The 25,271-nt window shown below is 47.4% G+C and overlaps 1 protein-coding gene across 5 annotated transcripts in view; it reads left to right on the top strand.

Moving 5' to 3' along the window:
* Window positions 1-25,271, top strand: part of ZMIZ2 (zinc finger MIZ-type containing 2) — a 360,252-nt gene that overhangs the window by 254,895 nt on the left and 80,086 nt on the right. For all 5 annotated transcript variants that reach the window (XM_078666775.1, XM_078666773.1, XM_078666776.1 and 2 more), the window contains 3 exons: window positions 825-1,001; window positions 7,517-7,597; window positions 13,814-13,985. In XM_078666775.1, coding sequence (XP_078522901.1) covers window positions 825-1,001; window positions 7,517-7,597; window positions 13,814-13,985 — 430 coding nt within the window. The remainder of the gene's footprint in view (window positions 1-824; window positions 1,002-7,516; window positions 7,598-13,813; window positions 13,986-25,271) is intronic.

The raw sequence follows: 25,271 nt of genomic DNA on the forward strand, positions 1-25,271 counted from the left end.
AATTGTTTTTCAAATTGGGGGAATAACATACTAGAGCTTACTGTAGTCAGTACAATCGTATTACCTTATCGAGCACGATAATGAGGGGACGTTTTTCTACCCTTTGCCACTGCGTAGCTAGCTTTATGCTAATTCCCACGCATACACTAATCTTTTTCGGTACCCTCCGCAATATTCCCCAAAACAAAAAGTTTTTGACTACAGGACGGGGCAAAGAGTAAAATTTGTGTCCAGGAACAATTAAAAATTGTTTGCAAGATTGCAAATCTAGTCGTAAAGTAAAAAGAAAGGGGAGAAATGAGTTATGATGAGAGATGGAAAAAGCGTCAACAGTTAAAATGTCAGAGAATCAAAAAGGGTAAAATCGTTTTTAGTCTCCAGAATTCCAAAATATTGTACCAAAAAGTTTAAAGAATTTCTTATTTTCTCTGATTAGCAATTTGGCGCTTGCCCGTTACAAATGGGGTCTGCTTAGAAAGCTGGATTGCTTGGTCCACATGCTTGCAAAATCAACCCATTGTATTATTTATGCTTGATCAAAGAAAGTCAGCTTTTCCTTACTTGGTAATGGGGTGTCATACATTTCAGAAGGCCTCGCTCTGGCGGGAAAGTCCTGAACTGACTGACAGCTGTCATTGAACAGCCATCTTTACTGATGAGTAGAGCGATCTGAATATGAGCGCTAGATTGTAGTGTCCATCTATCATCCATCCTTTATTGTCCAAATGTGGGTGATATAGAGATGTTCAAATGGCCAGTGTTGAGCGGTCTTGTTTCGCAGTCATGTAATCACATTGGTCTCTGTTATCCCATGCTCCTACCAGGGTTACCCGACACAGCAATATATCCAGGGTGGACAGTACCCTTCGCAGCCTGTGCAGTACGCACCTTCAGCTCCACAGCAGTCTGCGCAGTCGCCCTCATACCCTGGGCATCGGATACCCATGCAGCAGGGCATGGCACAGTATCTCTCATCCGGATCCGGAGGACCCTATTACAAGGTAACATGGTTGCCCTGTCACCTGCATCATCCCTTGTTTACCATCGCCTCTTCGCTTCCACCTTCCTATGCATGGTCTTTCACTTGTCTTTATTTTCGCCCTCCCCAACCGTGCACTATCATTCCCTTCCATCTGGCATTCTTGATCTTGCTATTCTTGCACTATCTTCTAGCCCCCATGCTGCTTTGCCAGTTGCCTATTATTTCTGTCCTCTTCGCATACACCCTTAGTATTATGTTTCTACCTTCCACCATAGTCTTCTATCAGTCCTTTTTCTTTTTTTCCTATCAGCCCATTTTGCTCCTGAAACCACCTTACTCTGTCATTTCGCCTTCCAACTGTTTGAAATTTCTTGCAGGCTGGAGCGGGCCTTGAAAGGGCTTGACAACAGTGAGTTGTCCCTTAATGGTATCCCTCAACTCTTGCCAACGCACCAGACTCCAACCCATATATAGCTATACATTGTCTCTCAGTTCCTAATTTTTTTAATTAGTGTAGGGTTTAACTTTTTCAGTGTTTTAGATAGTGCCTTTCTTTGGCTGTCTTTCCCCCATGCGGGACGGGGCAGGGGGGGGAGGTTAAGCTTTTTTAACAGTTAAACTCTTGAAATCTATGCAGACGTGTGGGATAACATTTTGTTTTATGTGGATGCAATGCCTATCTAAAGTTATGCTTTGCTTCTCTCTCATTTTGTTAGATTTTTATTTTTATTTAGCCAGTTAGTAGATTTGGCTTGCTATGCAGTTTTTCATCATCACAAGACTGTGCTTAGGACAGAGCCTTCCTCTGTCTGCAAACTCTTCGCTGTTTTTCACCTGCAGCCTTCTCCCTGTCTACATTTAGTGCCCTCACACTTATTTGACTATCCTGCTAAAAATTGAAATGAGCACCTATTACATTATCAACTCTTCACCGGAAGAAGTGTTAAAATGCTGATGGGTGCCCTTTTTCAATTTCATCATGAGAGCGCCGTGATAATGAGACCATCTTTTTTAACCAGCAGTAGTAGCTGTGCAGGCGTGCCCACAACCAAGACCTCAGTTTTGCAGCGTGAGTCTTTTCTGGATTCACATGCTTTGCATTATTCCTCCATCTAGTGGTTGCGTCTGGAATTGTTGTATTTAAAAAAAAATATATATATTTGGTGGGTGTCGACATACCAACATTTGGTGTCCTCCTGTGACGTCGACATGCTTCCTCCGGAAGCTCCCACCTTTGGTCGCCATCTTCAGATTCTTTTTTTCCGCTGTTGGGTCTGGATCAATACGGAAGGAGCTCCCGAGATTTGGAGAGAAGAATCAACGGAAATAGGTGAAAATTATACAAAACCGCAATTAAAAAGCTTTTCGGGGTACCAGACTTCTATCCGCCGAGTGTGCCGCAGAGGGGAAAGGTACGGAACTTCGACACGGAGAATGTTTGCAGAGGGCTCCCTGTGCGTGGTAATGGACAAGACATCTTTCAAAATATGTAAGAATTGTCATCCTAAATATGCTCAAAAAGATCACCTTCCAGACTGCAACCTTTGCCTGTTGTTGGATCACCGAAGTGAAGATTGCCATGGATGCTCGACCTTCACCTCAAAGACCTTGAGGGAAGAGAGAGACAGAGCAGGGCCATCTATAACATGCAGGGCCAAGGGCCAGCACCGTCGCTTCGAGATCCAAGGTCTTTCCAGTGGAGAGGAGGACGATGTCGACGAAGACCCTGAAGTCTACGAGGACATAGACGTCCCAGTTATGGAGGTCGAGAAGAAGACTTCGAAGGAGGTAAGAGATCAGTCGACCTAAAAGACAAAAGGAGACTCGAAAAAAATGTCTCCAAGACCTCTAAAGGAGCCTCGGCATCGAAACTGTAGACTACCGCAGCCACATCCAAAGAGAAACAATCCGTCAGATCTTTCATAAAGGACTCTGTGACAGAGAAAACTCTAGAAAAATCAAAGACTTGGAAAGACGGTCCCGAAAAAGATGCCTCGACGACGAAATGAGAGCGGTCAAAACAACCTTCGACGATGGTGTCGACGTCGTCAAGCACGAAGAGAAAGGCTGAGGGTCTCGACGCCGAAACACACGCGTCGGAGATCGAAAAAACGAAAAAGGCTAGAGCTTGAAATAGCGAATATTTTGCAATGCAAAAAAGAATTTGACGACTGCTTGAAGCAGTTAGTGATGCCGCCGAAAATATCGACGGAAGTAGAGAAACTGGTCGAGGAATTGCAGCCGCCAACATCTCCCGAACTGCTCGACGAAGAAGAGAAATTCGTCTTGGAGGATGAAGGAAACGATGAGGCACTAACTTATGTGGGCTCGTCGACCTTAGAGGCTCAAGACCTACAATGGCAGGATCTTGACGCCGAATCACCATAAGAGCCGGTAGACTCTTGTCCTGCGAGCCCTTCACTATCAGATGACATTGGGATGTACAACCAAGTCATTAACAGGGCAGCAGACACATATGGAGTGCAACTGGAAGAAGAGAAGCCACAATCATGTTTGCTACTAGAGACTATACAGCCTTCACAATCAAGGAGCTAGTTTCTACCCATGCTACCAAGTGTATTGGATCAAGGGAAGGGGGCATTTAAAGAGCCCGCCACATGGAAAGCAGTTACACCAAGAGGTGAGAAAAAATACAAGCATTCCTCAAAGGACCCATTGTACATCAAGGGGTGTGTGCCAGCTGACTCCATCATTATGTCTACAGCCAGGAAAAGGGCCAATGTACCAACACATTTTGGACCACTGCCATACAAGGAGAGCAAGAGAATGGACCTTAAGTGGGGCGAAAGGTTGAAAGGAGCGCATTGCAAATTCAAATGCATTGATGTATAGGCACCCGTATCCGCATTGGGAAGAAGTAGGAGAACTACTAATGCACCTGCCTGGACAGTTCCAAAGAAGGGCAAACCACTTAGTGGAAGAGGGAAAGAACATGGCAAAAACACATTTAAAATCAGCCCTAGACGCTGCAGACACATCTAGCAGACGGATGATTTTAAATGTGTTTTTGCCATGCGTCCCCCCAATGGCCCAGGTGGGCGTCGACATACAACCATTTGGTGTCCTTCGTGACATTTGGTTGCCATCTTCAGATTCTTTTTTACGCTGTTGGGTCTAGATCGTTGTCTAGGCGTTCCAGAGTTTTGGAAGAGGAATCAATGGAAAACTGGGAAAATTGACAAAATCGAAGATTATCATCACACCCGACTACAGGCCAGGTAGCCGGGACTACTAAGGTGAAGAAAATTTCGAGAGAACTAATCTTTCACATGAGAATGCGCACACGGGCCTCCCTGAGCGCCGGAATGGACAAAACCTCCTTCAAGTTTTGCATCATTTGCCTCCACAAATACGCCCAGAAGGACCAGCATCCAGCCTGCATTCTCTGCCTGCAGCTCGACCACAATTGCGAGGACTGCAACGCGTGCTCTGTGTTCACACCCAAGACCTCAGGGTAAGAGAGAGGCAGAGAAGGGCGAACCACACCACGCAGGGGCCACCTCCATCGCTCCGTGACTTGGGCCTCTCCAGTGGAGAGGAGAACAACCTCGCCGAAGGACCAGAGGACTGCACAGTCGTCGAAGTTTATCAGATGGAGTAGACACATACCCTTTGAGGCCTTCACCACCAGACTATATAGGGATCTACAACATGGTGGTCAAGAATGCTCCACAGACATATGGGGTAAAATTGGAGGAGGGGAAACCCAAGGCTGGCTTTCTCTTGGAGACTCTTACCCATACAAACAAGAAGTCAATTCCTGCCCATGCTCCCTAATGTGCAGGACCAGGGCAGAGAGGCTTTCAGGGAGCCAGCTATATGTAAAGCTGTGACTCCCTAGGACAGAAGAAGTACAAGCACTCCTCAAAGGACCACCTCCTGACAAGGAGAGTAGGAGAATGGTCCTCACGGGGAGGAAAGTAGAAAGGAATGCGGCAATCCAATGGCGCATTGCCAACTCCAACTCCCTAATCAACAGACATGCATACCAGCACTTGGAAGAACTAGGGCAACTCCTGAATCGCCTACCGGAACAGTACCAGCAAAGGGCAACCCACCTGGTAGAGGAAGGGAAAAACATGGCGAACACCTGTTTAAAGTCAGCCTTGGACGCAGCGGAGACGTCCAGCAGGCGGCAGATGATCGGGGTGACGGAGAGAAGGCACGCATGGCTTAGGATTTCGGGCTTCAAGCCTGAGGTACAGAATAACATTCGGAACACGCCCTTCAACAAAGAACTTTTTGGGACACCAGTTGACGAAAAGTTAACTCCACTCAAAGACGACAAAATTGCAAAGTCCATGGGAGCACTGCAGTTCAGAGGAATGAGAATGGGTACACCCTCAATAAGGCCAAATGCTAGGGGAGGCAACCAACCAAGTACCTTGCACCAAACCTTCCAACAAGGTTATCCGGGAAACGGCCAGGGACAGCAGCCAGCAGAACTGGCAGTACCAGCCACGGGGCCAGTCCTTTCCAGGTCTCTCAAACGGATGAGGACAGGCACGGAGAGGAGGGCAACTACCCACCTCCAAGTGATTTTGCCAAAAGGCAGACACCCACCCAAATAACACCTCCAGGGGGGCATCCAAAGAGAAAAAGTTCAAGAACAGATTTCACAAGACCAACAGTTCCCCGAACATATAGCACCAGTAGCAGGCAGAATAAGGGACTTTCTTTCAAGAATGGAAGAAGGTCACAACAGACTAATGGATACTAAACATCATACAATATAGATACTGTACAGAACTAATAAAACAACCTCCAAACAAGAATCCAAGCAACAAGCTACTAGAGGCACAGGAACTGCTCAACAAAGAGGCAATAGAGATAGTACCATACAGGGAAAGAAACAAGGGTGTTTATTCCAACTACTTCCTCATACCAAAGGTAAACAAAACACTAAGGCCTATCTCGGACAGAAGGTTCTTAAACACGTTCATTAGGTCACAAAGATTCAAAATGACATCTCTGCAAGAAGTAATACCCCAGGTACAGGAAGGGTATAACATGGCAACTATAGATTTAAAGGACGCGTACTTGCACATCTCCATCAACAGAGGATACAAACGCCTACTAAGATTTGTGATCAGCAACACTCACTACCAGTTCACAGTGCTCTCATTCGGGCTCAAATCAGCGCCACGGGTGTTTTACAAAATGCCTAGCAGCACACCTAAGGAGGCAGGGAATACATGTATACCCATACCTCGACGACTGGCTCGCGAAAGCAAGGTCCTACAGCCAGTGCAAACACATCCAGCAGGTGATACAAACACTAATAGAACTTGGTTTTTCTCCATTGGGGGAAAGTAGTCAATAGAACCAGAACAGGTGAAGATATTCTTTGGGGCAGAGATCAACACAATACAATGCAAGGTGTTCTCCAGTACAGAGGATTTTGGCAATACTGAAGGAAACACGTATTTACCGCAAGGGACAAGTTCTGACAGTGAGGACGGTGAGCAAACTAATGGGAATTATGGCGTCATGCATACACCTGGTCCCAAATATCCGACTCCACTTGAGACCATTCCAGGAATGGATACAGCAGCAATGGTCACAGGCAACAGGGAGTTGGGAAGATCTAGTGGTTGTCACACATGCACTGCATCAGGAAATAGCGTGGTGGAACAAGGAAAACATATCACAGGGGAAACCATTCACACAACCAACTCTAACGGTGACCATCACAACAGAAGCCTTCCAGATGGGGTGGGGCGAGCACATGAACAAACTCAAGGTGAGTGGGTTATGGTCACAGCAGGATGTGAACATGGACATCAACTACCTAGAGCTAAAAACTGTGTTCCTAGCCTTAAGAGCCTTTCAGAAGGAGCTGTATGGAAACTCTCCCACTCCACTAGGGTTGGTGATTCCGCCACCCCCCACCTTCGAGCTATATTACGTTTTGCGATCATGACATAACTGTTTTTTTAACTGTGGTTTGATATGCACATATTTAGGATCATCCTACCTCCTGTGACCATTCACCGTCCTTTTACTTCTGCCTTACTCCTTCCCTGTTTCCCTACATGAGCGCCCACCTTTTTGCATGCAGGTACCCTGATGTACGTTTTCAGATTTGTCTGCTTAATAAGCACCTAGACACCAATTCTCCGTCTCTCAATCCTTTATCCTTGATATTCTTTAGCACAAGTGCCTCTCCGTCTGCACTTGTTTTTTCCAACACTTACTGCCTTTTTTCAAGCACATGCCACGCTTGCTCTTGTACCTTTTCACTTTTCCTTAAACATGTACACTTATATGTGCGACGGCTTAATCTTTCTGTATCTGTCACCGTAGATTTCTAGCCACCTTTCTCGGTCTCTCTTTATTTTACTCCGTCTTGCTGTCTCTCTAACTCTCCTCGCCGCCTTTCACTTTACTGGCTTTTGAACATCTGTCTTTTTGTTCTCCCTTTGAACCCTGCCTCGTTTGAGGTTAGCAGTCACCTAGGGACATCTTAATGTCGTAAGTACTTTTTCATTCACTTGTGTCCTTGATTTCCAGGCCACAGACCAGTACAACGGGCAGAATCCCAACTTCAACGGAGGAAACTTCAACACTTACAGCCAGCCCAGCATGAACGGGGTGAGTGCCCTAGGGTTCCACGAGTATTTCCTAGGAAGGGGCTGAGGGGCTAGAATCCAGAAGATGAGATGGATGGCGAGTGTGGTGGGAAATGGTGATTGGTCTCCACCGCTTACATCCAGTGTTTGTGTTGGGGTTGCGGAGGATGTTCTCCTGACCAGTAAGAGTGCCCATGAGTAAAGTTATCTACCCCATGAAAGACCATCTGATTAAATGTGCCACCTCCCTCAGGTTTATCAGTTTGCCAGTTATCTGACATTGGCTGATTGGAAAGTCAGTGTCCCAAGGACCTTGGGTGAGAGGTTGGACAACCCACATTCTGTTCTTGCTTAGGCCCAGTCACCTTTACTGACTTCCTCTGGTCCTCTTCTGCGGTATTGAAGTACTTCTATAAAATGCGCTTTAAGCAAATATACAGTGGAAACAGCTCGGTTTCATTTGGTGTTGCCAGCTTGTTGTACAAGACCAATTTCCTGACAACAAGAGTTTACCAGCTATGTGGTAATCTATCCATGTTGTGTTTCAGCTTGCTGGAATGAGTTTCTGAGAAGGAAACACTGCTACTGAAGTAGAAGGGATTATATATACTATGTGGTTCATAATTAACAACTTTCATTAATACATTTATCCCTCTCCTTGTGCAACATGGCAGAAAGTTCTTATACAATAAAATTAGGTTTCTACATCCACAATAAATAGTGCTATTATTTTAACATTGCCTACATGTAGACATTTCTTGTCCGGTGAATTATGTCATGATCGATGTGAGAGCCCAACCGCCAGAGACCAACCAAAACACTTATTTTTTGCATGGTTTAGGTTTGCGATTAATTAGTTCACGTGCCTACTCCTTTTTGCCGCGAGGTGGTAGAATAGCACAAGCATGCAAATGTAAAGTGAGAACCACTATTGCGTGCAAAGAAATATTTTTCTCCTCTTTAGATTTCATATTAGATCAAAGGACTGAGGTGGAACACGAGCAAGCTTTTCCCGTGTGTGCCCCAGAGGAAGCATGTGTCTAGCTGGTCGCAGAGATCGATGTGCAGGGAGTTAGACTGTTACTTCCTTCTGATTTGTTGTATTCCTGTAGGTTTCCTCGATCTATGCAGCGCCAGAGGACCCTAGAGCATCCTAACGTACTCCCCATCGCTGTGGTTTGCGCCTACCCAGAGCCCCCCTGCCTACTCTCACTAGGCTACCCATGCTGTAGAGGGGTGTGGGAACCCTAATACCCATGGATGGGAGTAGAAGGCAGGCGTGAAAAGAGATCTCTGGTCCCTTGACAATGCTCTGAGTTAAAGTGATAAAAAAAATTTCACATAACTAGACAGACCAAGTCAGCTGTTCACCTGTCCGGCTATTCGCATTCTTGGTCGATTGGTCCAAGCGTAGTGACTATTGGGCCATGGGTCTGTCTTAGTGATGGTGGTGGAAGGAGATAGAGCATACACTGCTTACCTACCTTTAAAAAGCAATCCCAGAGAACAAATTTGACTAGTCTCAAAGAAGCAAGAAGGCCTACCACAAGGGCTTGCTATTCAGCAAAATGGAAGCGCTTTGTGCATTAGTGTACAACGCAGCACATTAATCCCTCTTCCCCCAACAGAACAACAACTAATATGTTACTTGTTACACTTCCGAAGGTCACAGTTAGCATACACCTCATTACGTCTATATTTAGCGCCTATTGCAGCTACAAAACTGGATACACCAGTCACTTTTTCGTATTCCTGTAATCAAAACCTTCATAGAAGGATTAAAAAGAATCATTCCATCATGTATACCTCCAATACCAGTGTGGATTTTTAAACATTGTCTTAACACCGCTTATGGGGGCCACCATTTGAGTCGATGCATAATTGGCAACTGCAATTTAAAAAAAAAAGTGTATTTTTATTTAACATGAAACAGGCTTCAGTTCAATACCCATATTCAAATCACATTTGAGGAGAGACAGCTGAGGCGAATTTCACTGTTCTTAAAAGGTAACCCTTCAGCGCCAACTGCAATTTTTAACATGGAAAGTAGCTTTCCTCGTATCGATAACATTCTTACGAAGGGTCCGTGAGATACATGCACTCACAATTGAAGAACTTTACTTACAAGTGTTCTTAGACAAAGTATGTTTACTTACCAACCCGAAATATTTACCCACAGTCATTTCTCTTTTCTATTAAATTCAAACCTTGGAGTTACCTGTTTTCTGAACAAAGTTACAAACTGTTGCGGAAAGTTCTTTATATACACTAGACGTTAAAAGAGCACTTATGTACTATGTGGAACGTACTAAACCATTCAGCAAATCAAATCCAACAAAAGGAAATGCTATTTACAAAATGGGTATAGCAAGATTGATTGTTAAATGCATCCAAAAATGTTGCGCAAAAAGAACATTAAAACTCTGCCAAAAAATCATTCATCAAGAAAAAAAGGAGCAATCATGACCTTTTTAGGAAATATCGAAGTCTGGAGTTTTCTGCACTCTGCGTTACGTGGAGCTCATGGAGCTCTGAAAAACTCTGTGTTGCGGTGCAGAGTTTTTTTTTCCCCTCACTCGCATGCTCACCTTCACCTCCGGTGAGATATTTTCTCGTACGCGATCGTCACCATCAAGTTGCCGAGCAAAAGCGTGGAAAATCAACCTCCCGGCGAGATTTCTCAAAGCGGGCTGTCAGATTTCTCATTGTGAGAGGTCGTGTATGCTCGCGACTGCTCGCGGTGAGAAACCGTCCGTTCGCGTTGAGAAAGCTGCCGCTCGAGAAAATCTACTCGATCTGCAGAAAGGAAACAGCGCCTGCTTGCGCTGTGCATGGTGCCATTCGCGATGATTGCACAGTGCGGACAAGCACCTGGCACTGAAAATCACTGCGAACTGCATTTATCGAACGCACCCAGCTTCTTGCGGAGCTCCGCGTAGCACGGCAGATTTTATTTGCACCTAGCGGAGTTCCGCATAGCTGAACTCCGCAAACTACGCCCAGGCTTAGAAATAGCCCTCAAAATTACATTTGCAAAGCAGCAACATGGATTAACCCACACACTCCCACAAAGCATTATTGCGTGGATGTTCACTCAAGACAACAGGCTTTTTTAGTTGGATACATTTCAAACAACTGCACCATCTCAAAGCTGTCATGTGGAGGGGTACTGCTTTAAAGTCTATGCATACCATTTGTATCTACAGCCAACACATTCTGTGAGTGGATTATGTTACTTAACCTGTAAGCATCTATTCATAGAGTAGTACTACAGATTCACATGTGCACCCTCTTGCCTCGCCGGCAGGTGTTGGATGGTGACAAAAAGCCTACATAAACAGCATGTCTAATTAAATATGCTTTCTAAGGAGACTATATCCTCAATTCAATTCAAATACGTCTTTATTTCGACACATATGTCATGAAAGACTATACAGTTTATAAAAAATATGCATATTAAAAAAGGGCACAAAACCCTAACAGTATCAAGGACACAGTGTTCCTGCCAGGAAAACAAGTCAGCTGGTTATTCCGTTACAATAAATTAATATGATTAAAAAGTAAGCAAGATTTAAAACCTAGTCAATAATTTAGATTTAAAAAGATAAGGGGTCATTAACCAATTGGCATCACAGTGATAGTAATACATAAAATTTGAGAGAAATCCATTTTAATTCTAACGTAACTTTCTCCTCCGTATAGCCCACATCCAATGCAAGAATTTGAGACGGCAATTACAATACTTTCGGAACAATCCGTTTTGAAAATCCTTAAGGCCTCTGTCCCGCTTGTGATGCCCTTCAACAGACATATAGACTTCAGCCACTTGTGACGTGGGTGTTTGTACTCTGGGCAGATGAAGAAGATATGGGCTATGCTCTCCGGCTGAATAATACAGAATGGACATGATGTATTTTTTCCAGCAAGCCATTTGCCGGCAAAAGAGTTGACAGGAAGGGTACCCACCCTATACTGGTGAAACCGTTTCCGATCTTCAGGAATTGTAATGATATCCCAATAACCCTCATAAACCGGTTCATGCTTAATTGCTTTATTGATGGCAAGGGGAAAACAAACTTTCTAAGGGACAAAGTGATTGACATGCTCGAGGCGAAAGAGAAATGACACAGATCATTAAACTTACTAGAGAGAAAAACTACTTGCAGAGTCCGGACCCAACACTAGATGGCAGGAGTATGCATAGCATGTGAATCTGCAGCATTACGCTCTACGAATAGATGCTTACAGGGGAAGTAACATAATCCTTCTGTTAAGAGCATTCTCATTCTATAAGACGATGTCCAGGTATGGTCCTGGTATTTGCTAGGTGTTTAAAAAAATAATAATAATAAAGAAAAGGCAAAAAAAATCAAGGCTAGATATGTAGGGCAGCTCCAGTGGCTGCATTATCTGTGTGTCCCATTAGTGACACTTGTGGGAAAGGAGAAGAGCTATTGGCTCACACCCATGCGTCTTTAGATACCCAATTTTTATTTAGATTAATTGGACAACAGTGAATTTAGTGTACTTCCAATCTCGGTACCAGCTCTTGAACTTCATTAAATGCAATGTTTGAGGAGTCCCATACCGCATAAAACAGTCAAACTATTATCTTGCCAAGATCCAATCACGGAACGCTTGGACCTGTTAGCCCCACCCATTCAGAAGTGCCGCCTACGATAGTTATTGAGCTCTACAATGGCGGCCGACTAACACCCTTTTGAGGGTCCTAAATTCATAACTGCTCTACCCATACTTGGACACGTTCCACACCTGCAGCTAGTCTGATTTTAAAGAAAGTTCCTCCATCGTTTTGCTTGGCCCTTCCCATGCAAATCCTTTGTTCGGACTCCTCAGGCTAATATCGAGCCACAGTATTTAGTTCCTTAAGAGGCTCTACAACCGCTCTGACCAACTTAATTATGGCTCTTCATGCTAAATCTAAACGACAGTCCAGGAATAGCCATCCTTAAGGATACATACACACCAAAGGCTTTGAAAAAGCCCTAGGCCTGTGTGCCTGTTTAGGGCGAAACGCATGTTGGCTGCACACATTTTTCTGTGGCTGAACAAATGATTGTATATCAACAAAACGTGTTCTAATTGGAATATAATTGAGCTTTAGCACAAATTGTCTCATATATATTTAAATGTTGAAGTAAAATCTTAAATGTTTGTGTAATGATTATTACAGTCTCTGATTAAATCAGTATTTTTAATCTTACTCACACAAATACGTTAAATGACTGGCGACAGGTTGTGTTCTTATTGCGAACTCTTTGTAGAGTTTGGTCTTACTATGCCTTTATTTGACTCTGAATGTGGTACTTGGGGCTGCACTCTCTCTTCATGCATACTTTTTCCTCTACGTTTTATCGCTAATGAAATTTAGGTAATATTTGTGTTCCTTGAAGGTGATAGTGCTAAGTGTACCATAAGAATTACAATTTACAAATGTTGAATGAGTTGGTGCAATGGCTCAGCGAGCAAAGTCTTGTTGGAGAGCAGAATTCTGCTCCTTACAGATGCACATACGTGAGCATGCTTATTTTTTTGTCTTTAGAATTGTTTTATGACATTGTTTACAAAGGTTGCTCAGTTTTTCTTGTGGAAGAGTACCAAATGTTCTAACTGGTGCTGGGAAGGGAGCTCATGCAACGAATCAGAACATTTTGTTGTTTTAGAAAGGGTAGTCAATGATACAGTTGCCTACGGAAATGTTAAGTACACAAGGGACATTCATTTCTAAAGGTTTGGGTCGAGGCCAGGCAGGGTCTGAGAACAAGGGTTTTCAAGGGCTAGCTCACCTGCTGACAGTAGACCGTTCTGTTGAGTTATTACGTAGTTAACCAAGGCAAACAAACCAAATATTCACTATGGGGTTTTGAAAAGGGTTGTTCCTCCTTTGTGCTCGTTGATGTGCTTCCTTACAAATTACCCCCCTGTGTGTCTTGTGGGGAGACATATCCCATTACACATTCTCTGCAGGGTATGCCTCTCTCGATATATATATATATATATATATATATATATATATATATATATATATATATATATATATATATATATATATATATATATACACCTCTTCCTAGTGTATGCCTTGCTGTGATAGTCTATACGGTGCACCCCTAACTATTGTGGGGCTCTTCAGTTCTTTCTTCTGTGCCTCTTTTCCTCATGCCTAGGTTGTACTTCATTTTTTTTTTTTTCTCTCTCCCACCCCCCACTCCTACAGCCTGGAAGGTCGATGCCAGGCTACCCCAGTTCCCCGCTGCCTGGGAACCCCACGCCGCCCATGACACCTGGAAGCAACATCCCACCCTACTTGTCCCCTGGGCAGGATGTGAAGTCTCCATTCCTGCCGGATATCAAACCCAACATCAATACCCTGCACCCTTCGCCCCAAGGTAAGGTCTTCTAGCGCAGTGTTCCATTGTAGCAGCAGGGGCTTGCTGCGGAACAGAGTATGGTATGCAGTGATGCATAGAAGCCTCCTATGGAGTGTTCGATCTATCTGCAAAGTGGCGTCCAGTAAAGTGCAGGTGCTGGGAGGATGGTCTGTTTTTTGCTTTTGGTTTGCTGTAGCTGTACTATTACACTTAATCTGTGTGAGCCACCCTTTATGATAAGAGTGGTGGATCCTGGTGGGGAAGTCTTATGTTCACTCCTGGGTAGGTCACCGTCTCCTCTTACTAGTTCATCCTTAGTACGTGCATAACCGGTCTGGCTACACTTGGTCTGATGCAGTGTCTAGTAGATGCAGCAAATCAGAACTAGGTAGTCTGCCCACCCTTTCACTGCACCTGTGTTCCAGTAGCACTCTGAATGGTGCGTTGTTTGGTACTTCCCCTATGTGATTGTATGCATGCTGCCTGTCTTCTCTTTTCAGCTGCACTCTGGCTGATGATGTTCAGTGCCTGCTGCCTTTCGCAGGCTGGTCATCTGATAGTCCTGCCCTTTCCTGCATGTGATATTGGTGCAATGTACAGTGCCTTCTGAGTCATCAGGCCATCTGTCCATCTGGGGTGGTCCTTTTTTTCAAATGTCCTTTCCAGACTAGTCTCCAGACATTGCCTTTGTGTAGTGAAGCCCCACAGCAGGGTAGTCTCCAGCCTGTTTGGCCCACACCAGAGCCAGAGGCACATAACGTGTGATCAAGGAAGGCTAAAGGCATGGGATTTGGAACTCACTCCCTCCCGAAACCAGGCTTATCTCTTCCACTACACTCTTTAAAAAAGAAGTAAAAGCTATCCTCATGGCTAAATACACTTGATCTATTATCTCGAACTCTGTTAACACCCTGCACCGATTTGTACTACATGCTTGACCCATTTACTTATTTGTATGAGTTGTCTTATTACTCACGTGATGGGCTTTGCAGCCACCTATCTGTACTGTATGATCTATTGATTTATTGTTTGACTATGTTCCCTCATGTACCCCTCTATGTAAAGCGCTCTGATATCTGTGAAGATCTTGTTCGCGCTTTATAAAACTTTGAAAATAAAATAAATAAAATGGCTCACCTAAAGGACCCCCTTCAACCTGCTCACAGAATCTACAGTCGCACTCCTCACCCCCATCATCTACTAAAGGGTAGTGCTTCAGGAAATTAATCAGCGGACCTTTGCTAACAGTCTTCCCTGAATTTGTAAAGGAAGCTCTGTTAACCATCCTACTTACACCAGTGGCTGCATCTTCACCCACTGGAATGCAGACAATACACTTCAACTGTTCTGACAAGCTGTCCTCGCCCTCCTTTGCCAATACAAACGTGCATCTAAATGCATCCCACTCAGCTTTGTAATTAAACTTTAGCATTAACATCAGAAGACCTCTTCTCCAGCATTTGCAGTATCCCCATTTCAATGTGTACCTTACTTGGTTATTGCTTCCGTCCACTGCAGCCTAAGGCACTTAATTCTTCTCTAAATAAGTGTCTCGGCTATTGCTTTTCACTTCCAGCTCTTGAGCTGATCAGCTGAGCTTGCTGGAAAAGTAGCCCAACTATGCACATACTGTTAGCCTGTTTCTAGTGCATATCTAACATAACAAAGTTTTCACATGCAAATAATATTTCAACAATCTTGCATCCTCAGACTGCATGCAATCTCAAAAATATCCTCTTTATCCCTAAACTCCTGCATGAAAAACGGACCTTGATTTCAAACTTCTGGTTGTCCTCTCCTTTTGTTAGGTTTTGCCAGCACAGTGCTTGCGAAATCTCTTGTATTTAATATATATTAAAAGGGGGCTCTTATCCGTTCCCGTAGTAGAATTACTGTGTCCATCCGCTGTTGTGTGGAACTTTTTTTTTTTACGTTCCCTGGTTGCACGCATTGAAACAGCTGTGTTACATTCCTGATCATTTCATCTTGGCACCACCGAGTAGCATTCATTTGACCTCACTCTACATTTTAGGTGGGTTTAAGTTCTTGAACTCAATTGTATGACTTTGTTTTGGGCAGTTATATTAGTGTTCCTGCACAAATTGTGTGACGATCTCGCATCACTCTCTCACTATATTGAAAGAACTGGACAACACTGCCATCTGCTGGTTATTTTTTTTATTTAACATAACCAATGGTCTTGCAAACGTTATCTGAAAGAGACACGTTAGTGATAGATTCTAGGACTTAGACGCCGCCTCCGCGTGCTGACGTCAGCTCTTCTTTTTTCCACGCCAGCAGTGCAGATCTGGAAAAAGTGGTACCTCAGTCACTTTTTGACTAACTCTTTTTTGATCTTTTGATCATCCTTCTTCGACTCCGATCGGTGCCGGTAGGGATGCCAGGTTTCAAGCCCTGTGAGGATTGCGACCGACTGATGTCGGTCACCGACCCTCACCGTCGGTGTCTCCACTGCCTCGGCGTCGATCACGACGACAAGACCTGCTCCGACTGTTGGGCCCTGACTTCGAAAGCCAGGCGGGAGCGGTCCCGCAAGCGACTCGAACTCCGGCAGTCGGTCCCGCGCAGAGAACGGTTCCGGTCCGGACGGAGGTCGAGGGACCGGTCGCGGGAGAGGAGCCATCGGAGCTCCGGGAGTTGACATCACTCCTCCGGGTCGAAGTCGTCAGGTAAGCACAAGAAGTCGAAGAGACGTGATCGCTCTTCCGACTCCCCCGACGCTTGCAGGACGCGGCCGGGGGTTCTGGTGACACCGCCAACGCGGCTCCGTCGGAGTCGCAGGTGCCGCGTCCGGCCTCATACCCACCGGTCCCTGGGCCTAACGCGACGCCGGAGGAGATCGAGCGGTTCCTCATGGCCATGAGGTCCCTCTCTCCTCCGACTGGCTCCGCGGCGCCTCCGGGCCCAGCGGACTCGTCTGGGGGGCCTAGTGGGTCGGGGGCTTCGGTCCCGACACTGTCGGGTGCTTCGGCTCCGACGCCGCCGGCGCCTTCGGGTCTGGCGCCGCAAGGCCCCACTGGATCCGGTTCCGGGTCGCCGCCGGTGGACTTAACGACCTCCCCGGCGCCGACCCCCCAGGTGTCACCCCGGCGCTGTCCCCGATGCCTCCCTCGACCCGGTTCCTGCGCCGCTGGGCGCCGCTTCAGACGCCGTTCGGAGAGTTTACTTTCCATGAACCGGCCCCATCCTTTTCTGACCCTGAGTATCAGGAGATGGGTGATGAGGAGTATTGGGAGGGGTCTGAGGACCCTCTGACACGTGAATGTCAGTCCCAGGAGTACTGGACAGGTGAACTTGGGAATGCCAGTGGTCTGGACACTTCGCCCGACACTGACTTTGTCTCACCTCCTACCGTGGCTACGGAGGAGGGGGCAACCTACAGTGTGGTGTTGATGAGGGCAGCCAAGGCCTTGAGCTCCCCGTCGCGTCCGTGAGGACTAACCTCCTCACTGAGGTCCTTAAGCCGCAGTCATGCTCAGCTGAGCCTCTGCTGCCGTTTAATGAGGCCTTGACCGACGTTCTTTTGGGCACTTGGTCCAAGCCCGCTACAGGTTCGCCTGTAGATAGGAACGTGGCCAGACGCCACCGCCCGGCTCCGGGTGACCCATGTTTCCTGTCCACCCACCCCACCCCCGAGAGCCTGGTCATCCAGGCCTCCAACTCCCAGAACGCATTTCCGTCTGCCCCGCCGGACAGGGAATCCAAGAGGTATGAGCAGTACGGTAAAAAGATCTTCTCATCCCTTAGTCTGGGCCTGCGGTCTTCCAACACCGCCTGCCTCTTGGGCCGCTACACCCACTCTCTGTGGGATACGGTTGTGGAAGTGCTGCCAGAGTGTCCGTTGGAGGTACGGGCCAAACTCGGCCAAGCCCTTGTGGAGGGCCGGGATGCAGCCAGATATTCTATCCGGTGTGGGTTGGATACCACAGACTCACTAGGTAGAGCGATGGCAACGACAGTGGTGGTCAGACGTCACGCCTAGTTGAGGTCCGCCAACTTTTCGGCCGATGTCCAAAACACACCGATGGACATGCCGTTTGATGGCCCTCGCCTTTTTGGCGACAAGGCAGACCATGCGCTTGAGCGCTTTAAGGACTCCAGGGCTACGGCCAAGTCCTTGGGTCTCTCGGCCCCGCGCCAGCAATCGGCTGCCTTTCACTCCTTTCGTGGCCACGGAAGGGGTGTACCCACAAGTGCTGCCAGCCACGCTCCGCAGGATAATACCCAACGCGGTGGCGGCCGTGGAAACCGCCGTGGAGGCGGTCGGGGACAACGGCGAGGTCAGTCCACACCTTCCCCCGCGGCATCCGCCTCAAAACCCTCCTAGTCCGTGCTTTCAGGCCCATGTGGCGCCAGTGGGGGGCAGGGTTCGCCATCACCTCCTCCACTGGCGCACTGTCACGTCGGACAGGTGGGTGCTGCAAATCGTCCGAAGGGGCTACTCCCTCCCCTTCGAGGCGACCCCTCCAGCCATGCCACCGCAGTACCACCGAGTATCTGGGGATCATTTGCGGCTTCTGCAGGAGGAAGTTACGGCCCTCTTGGCCAAGGGGGCCATCGAGCGCGTTCCTGGGCCAGAAGTAGGGTGTGGTTGTTACTCCCACTACTTTCTGGTACCCAAGAAGGGCAAAGGGGGCCTACGCCCTATCTTGGACCTAAGGAACGTCAACGGCTTCCTCCGGACGGAGAAGTTCAAAATGCTGACACTGGCTCAGGTCTTAGCTGCCCTGGACCCAGGAGACTGGATGGTAGCGTTGGACTTGCAGGACGCTTATTTCCACATCCCCGTCCTGCCGGCCCACCGGCGCTACCTGCGGTTCACTGTTGGCCACGAGCACTTTCAGTATACCTTGCTCCCCTTCGGCCTTACCATCGCCCCACGGGTGTTCACAAAGGTGATGGCGGTGGTCGCAGCTCATCTGCGCAGGTTAGGGGTTTCAGTCTTCCCCTACCTCGACGACTGGTTGTTGAAGGCGGGCTCGCCCCAAACAGTCGTCCGCCACCTCCAGACGACGGCAGACCTCCTGCACCAGCTGGGGTTCTCCCTCAATGTGCCGAAGTCACACCTATGCCCCTCTCAGAAGCTCCTCTTCATCGGACCGGTCCTGGACTCAGCGCAGTTTCGGGTTTATCCTCCCGAACAGCGGGTCTGGGATATTCAGGCTCTGATTCCACTATTTCAGCCTTTATCCCGGGTCTCGGTCAGGTTGACGCTGCGGCTTCTGGGGCTGATGGCCTCCTGCATCCTACTGGTGCATCACGCCAGGTGGCGAATGCGGGCTCTGCAGTGGGACCTGAAGTTTCAGTGGGCCCAGCATCAGGGCAACCTGTCCGACCACGTCCTGATCTCGGAGGGCACTGCGAGACCGCTGCAGTGGGGGCTCACGGACTGCGATTGGGTCAGCGGCAGATCCCTCTACCTTCCCCAGCCGGAGCACGTAGTTGTGACGGATGTGTCTCTCCAGGGCTGGGGAGGCCACATGGGAGAGGCGGAGATCAGAGGCATCTGGTCTCCGGCGGAGGCCCGGCTCCACATCAACCTTTTGGAGTTGCGGGCGATTCGTCTGGCACTGAAAGCATTCCTCCCCTCTGTCCGGGGGAGTGTAGTGCAGGTGTTCACGGACAACACCACCGCCATGTGGTACTGAAACAAACAGGGCGGGGTGGTGTCGTGGACCCTTTGCCAGGAAGCTCTGCGCCTCTAACAGTGGCTGGAACGCCAGGGCGTGACCCTGGTGTCTCAACACCTGGCAGGTTCTCTGAACGCCAGGGCGGACGAGCTCAGCCGTCGGTGTATGATGGATCACGAATGGCGTCTGAACTCGGACGTGGCGCAAGGCCTCTTTCAGCGATGGGGAGAGCCTTGGTTAGATCTATTCGCCACCGAAGAGAACGCGCAATGTCATCAATTCTGCGCGTTGGAATTTCCAAGGCGGCACTCGCTTGGAGACGCTTTTCGTCGCGAGTGGAGTTGCGGTCTATTGTTCGCCTTTCCGCCTATACCACTTCTGACCAGAGTGCTAAAGATCAGGCGCGACTGGGCCCAAGTCATCCTTGTGGCTCCGGACTGGGCACGAAGGTACTGGTATTCAGAGCTACTCAGTATGTCAGTCGATCCCCTGGTTCGTCTGCCTCTTCAGGAGGACCTTCTGTCGCAGCAGCAGGGGACGGTCCTCCATCCGAACCTGTCCAGTCTCCACCTCCATGCTTGGAGATTGAGCGGCGACAGTTGAGGCCATTTGACTTGCCTCCTGAAGTCTGTAACGTCATTCTGGCAGCCAGGCGTCCCTCCACAAAGTCGGTATACGCCTGCATGTGGAACAGATTTGTGGCATGGTCCACAGCAAAGGCTGTGGATCCTCTTGCTGCCCCTCTCTCCGAGGTTCTTCTCTTCCTTCTTTCTCTTGCCCAGCAGGGCTCTGCTCTGGGCACTATCAAGGGCTACCTTTCTGCCCTTTCAGCCTTTCTAAGGCTGCCTGATCAACCTTCCTTGTTCAAGTCCCCTATTGTAAATCGTTTTCTGAAAGGCATCACACACACGTTCCCTCCTGTTCCGTTTGTGATGCCTCAGTGGGACTTGAACCTTGTACTTACTTTTCTGATGTGCGCTCCCTTTGAGCCACTTCACAACTGTCCTCTCCGTCTTCTTACTTTGAAGACTGCTTTCCTGGTTGCCATCACCTCTTCCAGGAGAGTGAGTGAGCTCCAGGCCCTTTCTTGTACTCCTCCTTTCCTTTCTGTCCATCCGGACAAGGTTGTGTTGCGTACTAAGCCATCTTTCCTGCCCAAGGTTGTCACAGCCTTCCACATCGGGCAGTCTATCACCTTGCCAACCTTCTTCCCGCCCCGCATCCCTCTAAAGAGGAAGAGCGGCTCCACCGTCTGGACCCAAAACGTGCGCTCTCATTCTATTTGGATCGCACACGCCAGTTCCGGGTGGATGACCAACTCTTTGTTGGTTACGTGGGTGCTAAGAAGGGGAAAGCGGTGCACAAGAGGTCCATCTCCCAGTGGATCATCTTGTGTATCCAGCCATGTTACTCCTTGGCTAAAAAGGAGCCCCCTGTTGGATTGCGGGCTCATTCCACCCGAGCCACGGCGACTACAACTGCCCTGGGCCGGCGAGTGCCCTTACAAGACATCTGTCAGCAGCTACGTGGGCCTTGCTGCACACGTTTGCAAGACACTACTGCCTGGACAGCCAAGTCCGGAGGGATGGCTTCTTTGGCTGTTCTGTCCTCCAGGACTTTCTGGTATGATTATTGGTTCGCAGACCCACCACCGGGGTTGGTATTGCTGGGGTATCTATTCTAAGGTAAGGAATCTATCACTAACGTGTCTTTTTCAGATGCACAAGTTACTACTTGTGTAACGATATATCTGTAAGAGACATTAGTTAGTGATAGATTCCTTACCGACCCACCCATCCTCCCTGTTCTGCGAACCGATATCTAGGGTTAGGGTTATCCCCTTTCAGGGCCCTAGTTTCAATGGCACCAGTGTTGGTTTTTAACATGACGCAGCGCTTCTGGCGCGGAAAAGCTGTGTCTAAGAACTGACGTCAGCATGCGGAGACGGCGTCTGAGTACTCCGACGACGTCATCACGACGCCGACGACTGACGCGGTGCCGCAGACGACGCCTACCGACGCGCAAGGGTACTGCTACGCAAATATTTCCAGATCCAGTCTGACGCCTGGGGATATTCTAAGGTAAGGAATCTATCACTAACTAATGTCTCTTACAGATATATCGTTACACAAGTAGTAACTTGTGCTTCTCTTCAGGTGACGCCACCGGATACTGAACAGAGTACTTACTGGTAGTCAACTCGGATATCTTTGTTTTTAGCGATTTGCCTGCACAAACAGATCATTATTATTGGCGAAAGCTAATGCATTTACTAATGCATGTTCTTTCAAATGGCCCTTTCCTTCACTTGGATCCTTTGGATGCCTCCCCTCCCTGAGCAGAACCTACTCGGTCACATGCATGTTTGCCTAATCTCTATTATTGTGTTACTGCAAACTGCGCAGAACTCCTTCACAAGAGCACAACCTCTCCTCTACAAAACAAAATATCAGGTTTGCTATGATAAGTATGCTTTCTGGAATAGGAATAGGAATCACTGACCGACCACTACCTTGACTCTATGAAATCAATAGTCAATGAAGTCGCTCCATTGCAACTGAAGAGAGTCTCCAACAAAATTTCTAACCCCTGGTATGATGGCAGACTCAATGACGACAGGCGTACTATGCGAATGGCAGAGCGTACCTGGAGATCTGACCCCTCATCACTGCATCTAAAAACGCTTAAAAACAAGAGAAATGCCTACTTTAGGAAAATAAAGCGCACAAAGTCGGACTTCTTTAGCCGTCAGCTGGACCAAGCAAAAAACAGGCCAAGAAAACTGTTCAAACTAATTAAGACTCAAACAAAGACACAACCCTTACAATCAAACAACGCAACAAGCGACACCCCACACTGTGAAGCCTTCTCTGCTTTCTTTAAGCTAAAGACCGACAACATAAGAAACGACCTCGTCATGGATTTAAGCCGATTCCCCAACCACACCAGAATGTCTAACATTCAACCTAAAAACAAGGCATCCTGGCTGTACTTCGACACCTACTCGGAAGAAGCAATACACAAACTACTCTGCACCTTGAAGCCCTCTAATCACCTCACAGACCCCCCTACCTGCTAATGCAGTAAAAGACTTCATCCCCTTGCTCCTCCCTCTTTGGACCAAAATCATCAATAGCTCCCTTCAACAAGGTCTCATCCCAGACTCCCTCAAGGTGGGGCAAGTCACACCTATACTCAAGAAACCCACAGCTGACCCGTCTGACCTGAACAATTACCGGCCCATCACCAATATCCCCACCTTGGCCAAACTGCTGGAGAAATGTGTCCAACTCCAACTAACAAAACACATTGACCAATTTGACCTCCTCAACCCTCACCAATCAGGCTTCCGAGCGAAACATAGCACGGAAACAGCTATGACACACATAATTGATGACGCCCTCCAAATCCTTGACCGCAATGAGTCCTGCCTCCTCATCCTTCTTGACCTCTCGTCAGCATTTGACACGGTCAAACATGAGAACTTATTGGAGCTGCTAAGCACTAGAATGGGCCTATCTGGAACTGTTCTCAAATGGTTTTCTTCCTTCCTTCATAACCGGTCGCAGAAGTTCAAGATCGACAATGTGCTATCTAAACCGGTGCCTGCAGATCTAGGTGTTCCACAAGGATCTTCCCTCTCCCCCACACTGTTCAACCTCGTCATGGAACCGCTCGCCACCTTGCTCCAAGCATCCAATGTTCAATTCCATATGTACGCTGATGACACACAACTTTACCTAAAGCTACAATCCCCGGAAGATATCAAACTTCTGAATTCCACACTTAGCAACACTCAATCTTGGTTGGCCGATAATCGCCTCAAACTAAATGCGCTGAAAACTGAGTTCCTACTCATCTCACCCCCGGCGAAAACTTCCACCGCCCAAACTTGGCTCAATAACCTAACAGCACTCAATGTCCAACCTACTATCGTGGACTCAGCGAAATCCCTAGGCATCACAGTCGACGCCAAGCTCAACATGCAACAGCACGTTAGCAAAGCCACAAAAGGGGCTAATTTTCAAATCAACACACTGAGGAAACTTAAACCCTTCCTCCCTGCCAAAGACTTCCAAACTGCTGTACAAGCTTTAGTCATCCCTCGCATAGACTACGGAATTGTGGCCCTCAGCGGACTCCCACTTTCCACAACAGCACCCCTAAGAGCCTCCCTGAACGCTGCCGCGAGACTCATTACTGGCTCAAGAAAACATTCGCATATATCCCCAGACTTAAAATCTCTAAAATGGCTGCCTTTTGAAGCCAGAATACAGCTAAAAATTGCAGTAATGACACATTCGGCCGTGCACCACAAGGCACCCAACTACCGCGCGCAAAAGTTGTCTATATCAGGAGGGTCGAGATCCAATCGTAGTACAAAAAATCTACTCCTGAAACCTCGCAGATTCCGGAAAGAAAAAACATACAAGCGCTCCTTCTCAGGAATGGCACCCAGGATCTGGAATGCGCTCCCTCCGGAAACCAGGCTTATCTCCTCCACTGCACTCTTCAAGAAAGAGGTGAAAACAATCCTTCTGGCCAAGATCTCCTGAACTTTATAGATACTGGATCTGAGACTCTGCATCACTCTGTATCACTGATCACCTTGTTCTTTGGCACTATACTCCTACTTTATGATGTCACTACTACGCTACTCTTACTACCGACCAATATATGTTAACACTTTGGTGTATTGTCTCACCCTCCCGATGCCTCCACCCAGTGCTTTTTCTATCCTAAGAAATTGGTATAAGCCTTTCACACATCCAAGGCTTTACCTAAACCCTTCTGTAGTGGGAGCAATGACTTGTGACGTCTTATATTACTTGTTTACCTGATTGTATTTTGATATGTTTCTGTACATTATTGTTATCCTACTATGTTAGTGATTACTATGCTGCTCCCATTATCTTGTTCATTCCTGTTGCCCCTACCCCTGTATCTGTGAAGCGCTCTGATATCTGTAAGGATCTTGTTCGCGCTATATAAAACTTTGAATAAATAAATAAATAGGTTTTTGTTAGCCCTGGATGCAAAGTGAGAACTTCTTGGTTTTGAGCCAGTGTGTGCGAGTGTCCCCAATTCACAGTTCTAAATCCAGTACTACCACCTGAACTTGAAAAGGGGACCTACATCCCAAGCCTAAAGATAGTTTAGTCAATGTAAGTTGAGACTGTAGTTTATGTTCAGTTTAACATGGTTACCTGGAAACTGGTTGGTGAAGTGCTGCTCCCCACCACATTAATAGGAATACCACTTTTGGGCAGATTTTGGTCCAGCTTCTTGTAGAATGACTGGATTCCTCCGGGGGAGGGGGGAGACTGTAGTGAGGGTTCTGTATCCCAGAACTGTTCTGTTGCAGATAGGGCTTTGGGATGATGGTAGCAATCATGGGACTTGGGACATCCAATGGAACTGCAGGCTCTACCAGAGATTTAGAGTAGGTGGTCAACTGTGACTTTGAAGGGGTTATCTTTTGAACAGTTAAGCTTGGCGAATTGTTGTCGGAATGAATGCTCATCACACTTCAAGTTATGGAATGTGTCTCGCAGTTACTTCTAGTCACTCCTGGGCACCTAGGCTGTCGGGTCCCGGTCGTTTCTCTGCCCCTTCCTCCCTTTCGATGCCCTGTTCGTTACATAGCCACTGA

The sequence above is a fragment of the Lissotriton helveticus genome, chromosome 11, assembly GCF_964261635.1.
Source record: "Lissotriton helveticus chromosome 11, aLisHel1.1, whole genome shotgun sequence".
Lineage (NCBI taxonomy): Eukaryota > Metazoa > Chordata > Amphibia > Caudata > Salamandridae > Lissotriton > Lissotriton helveticus.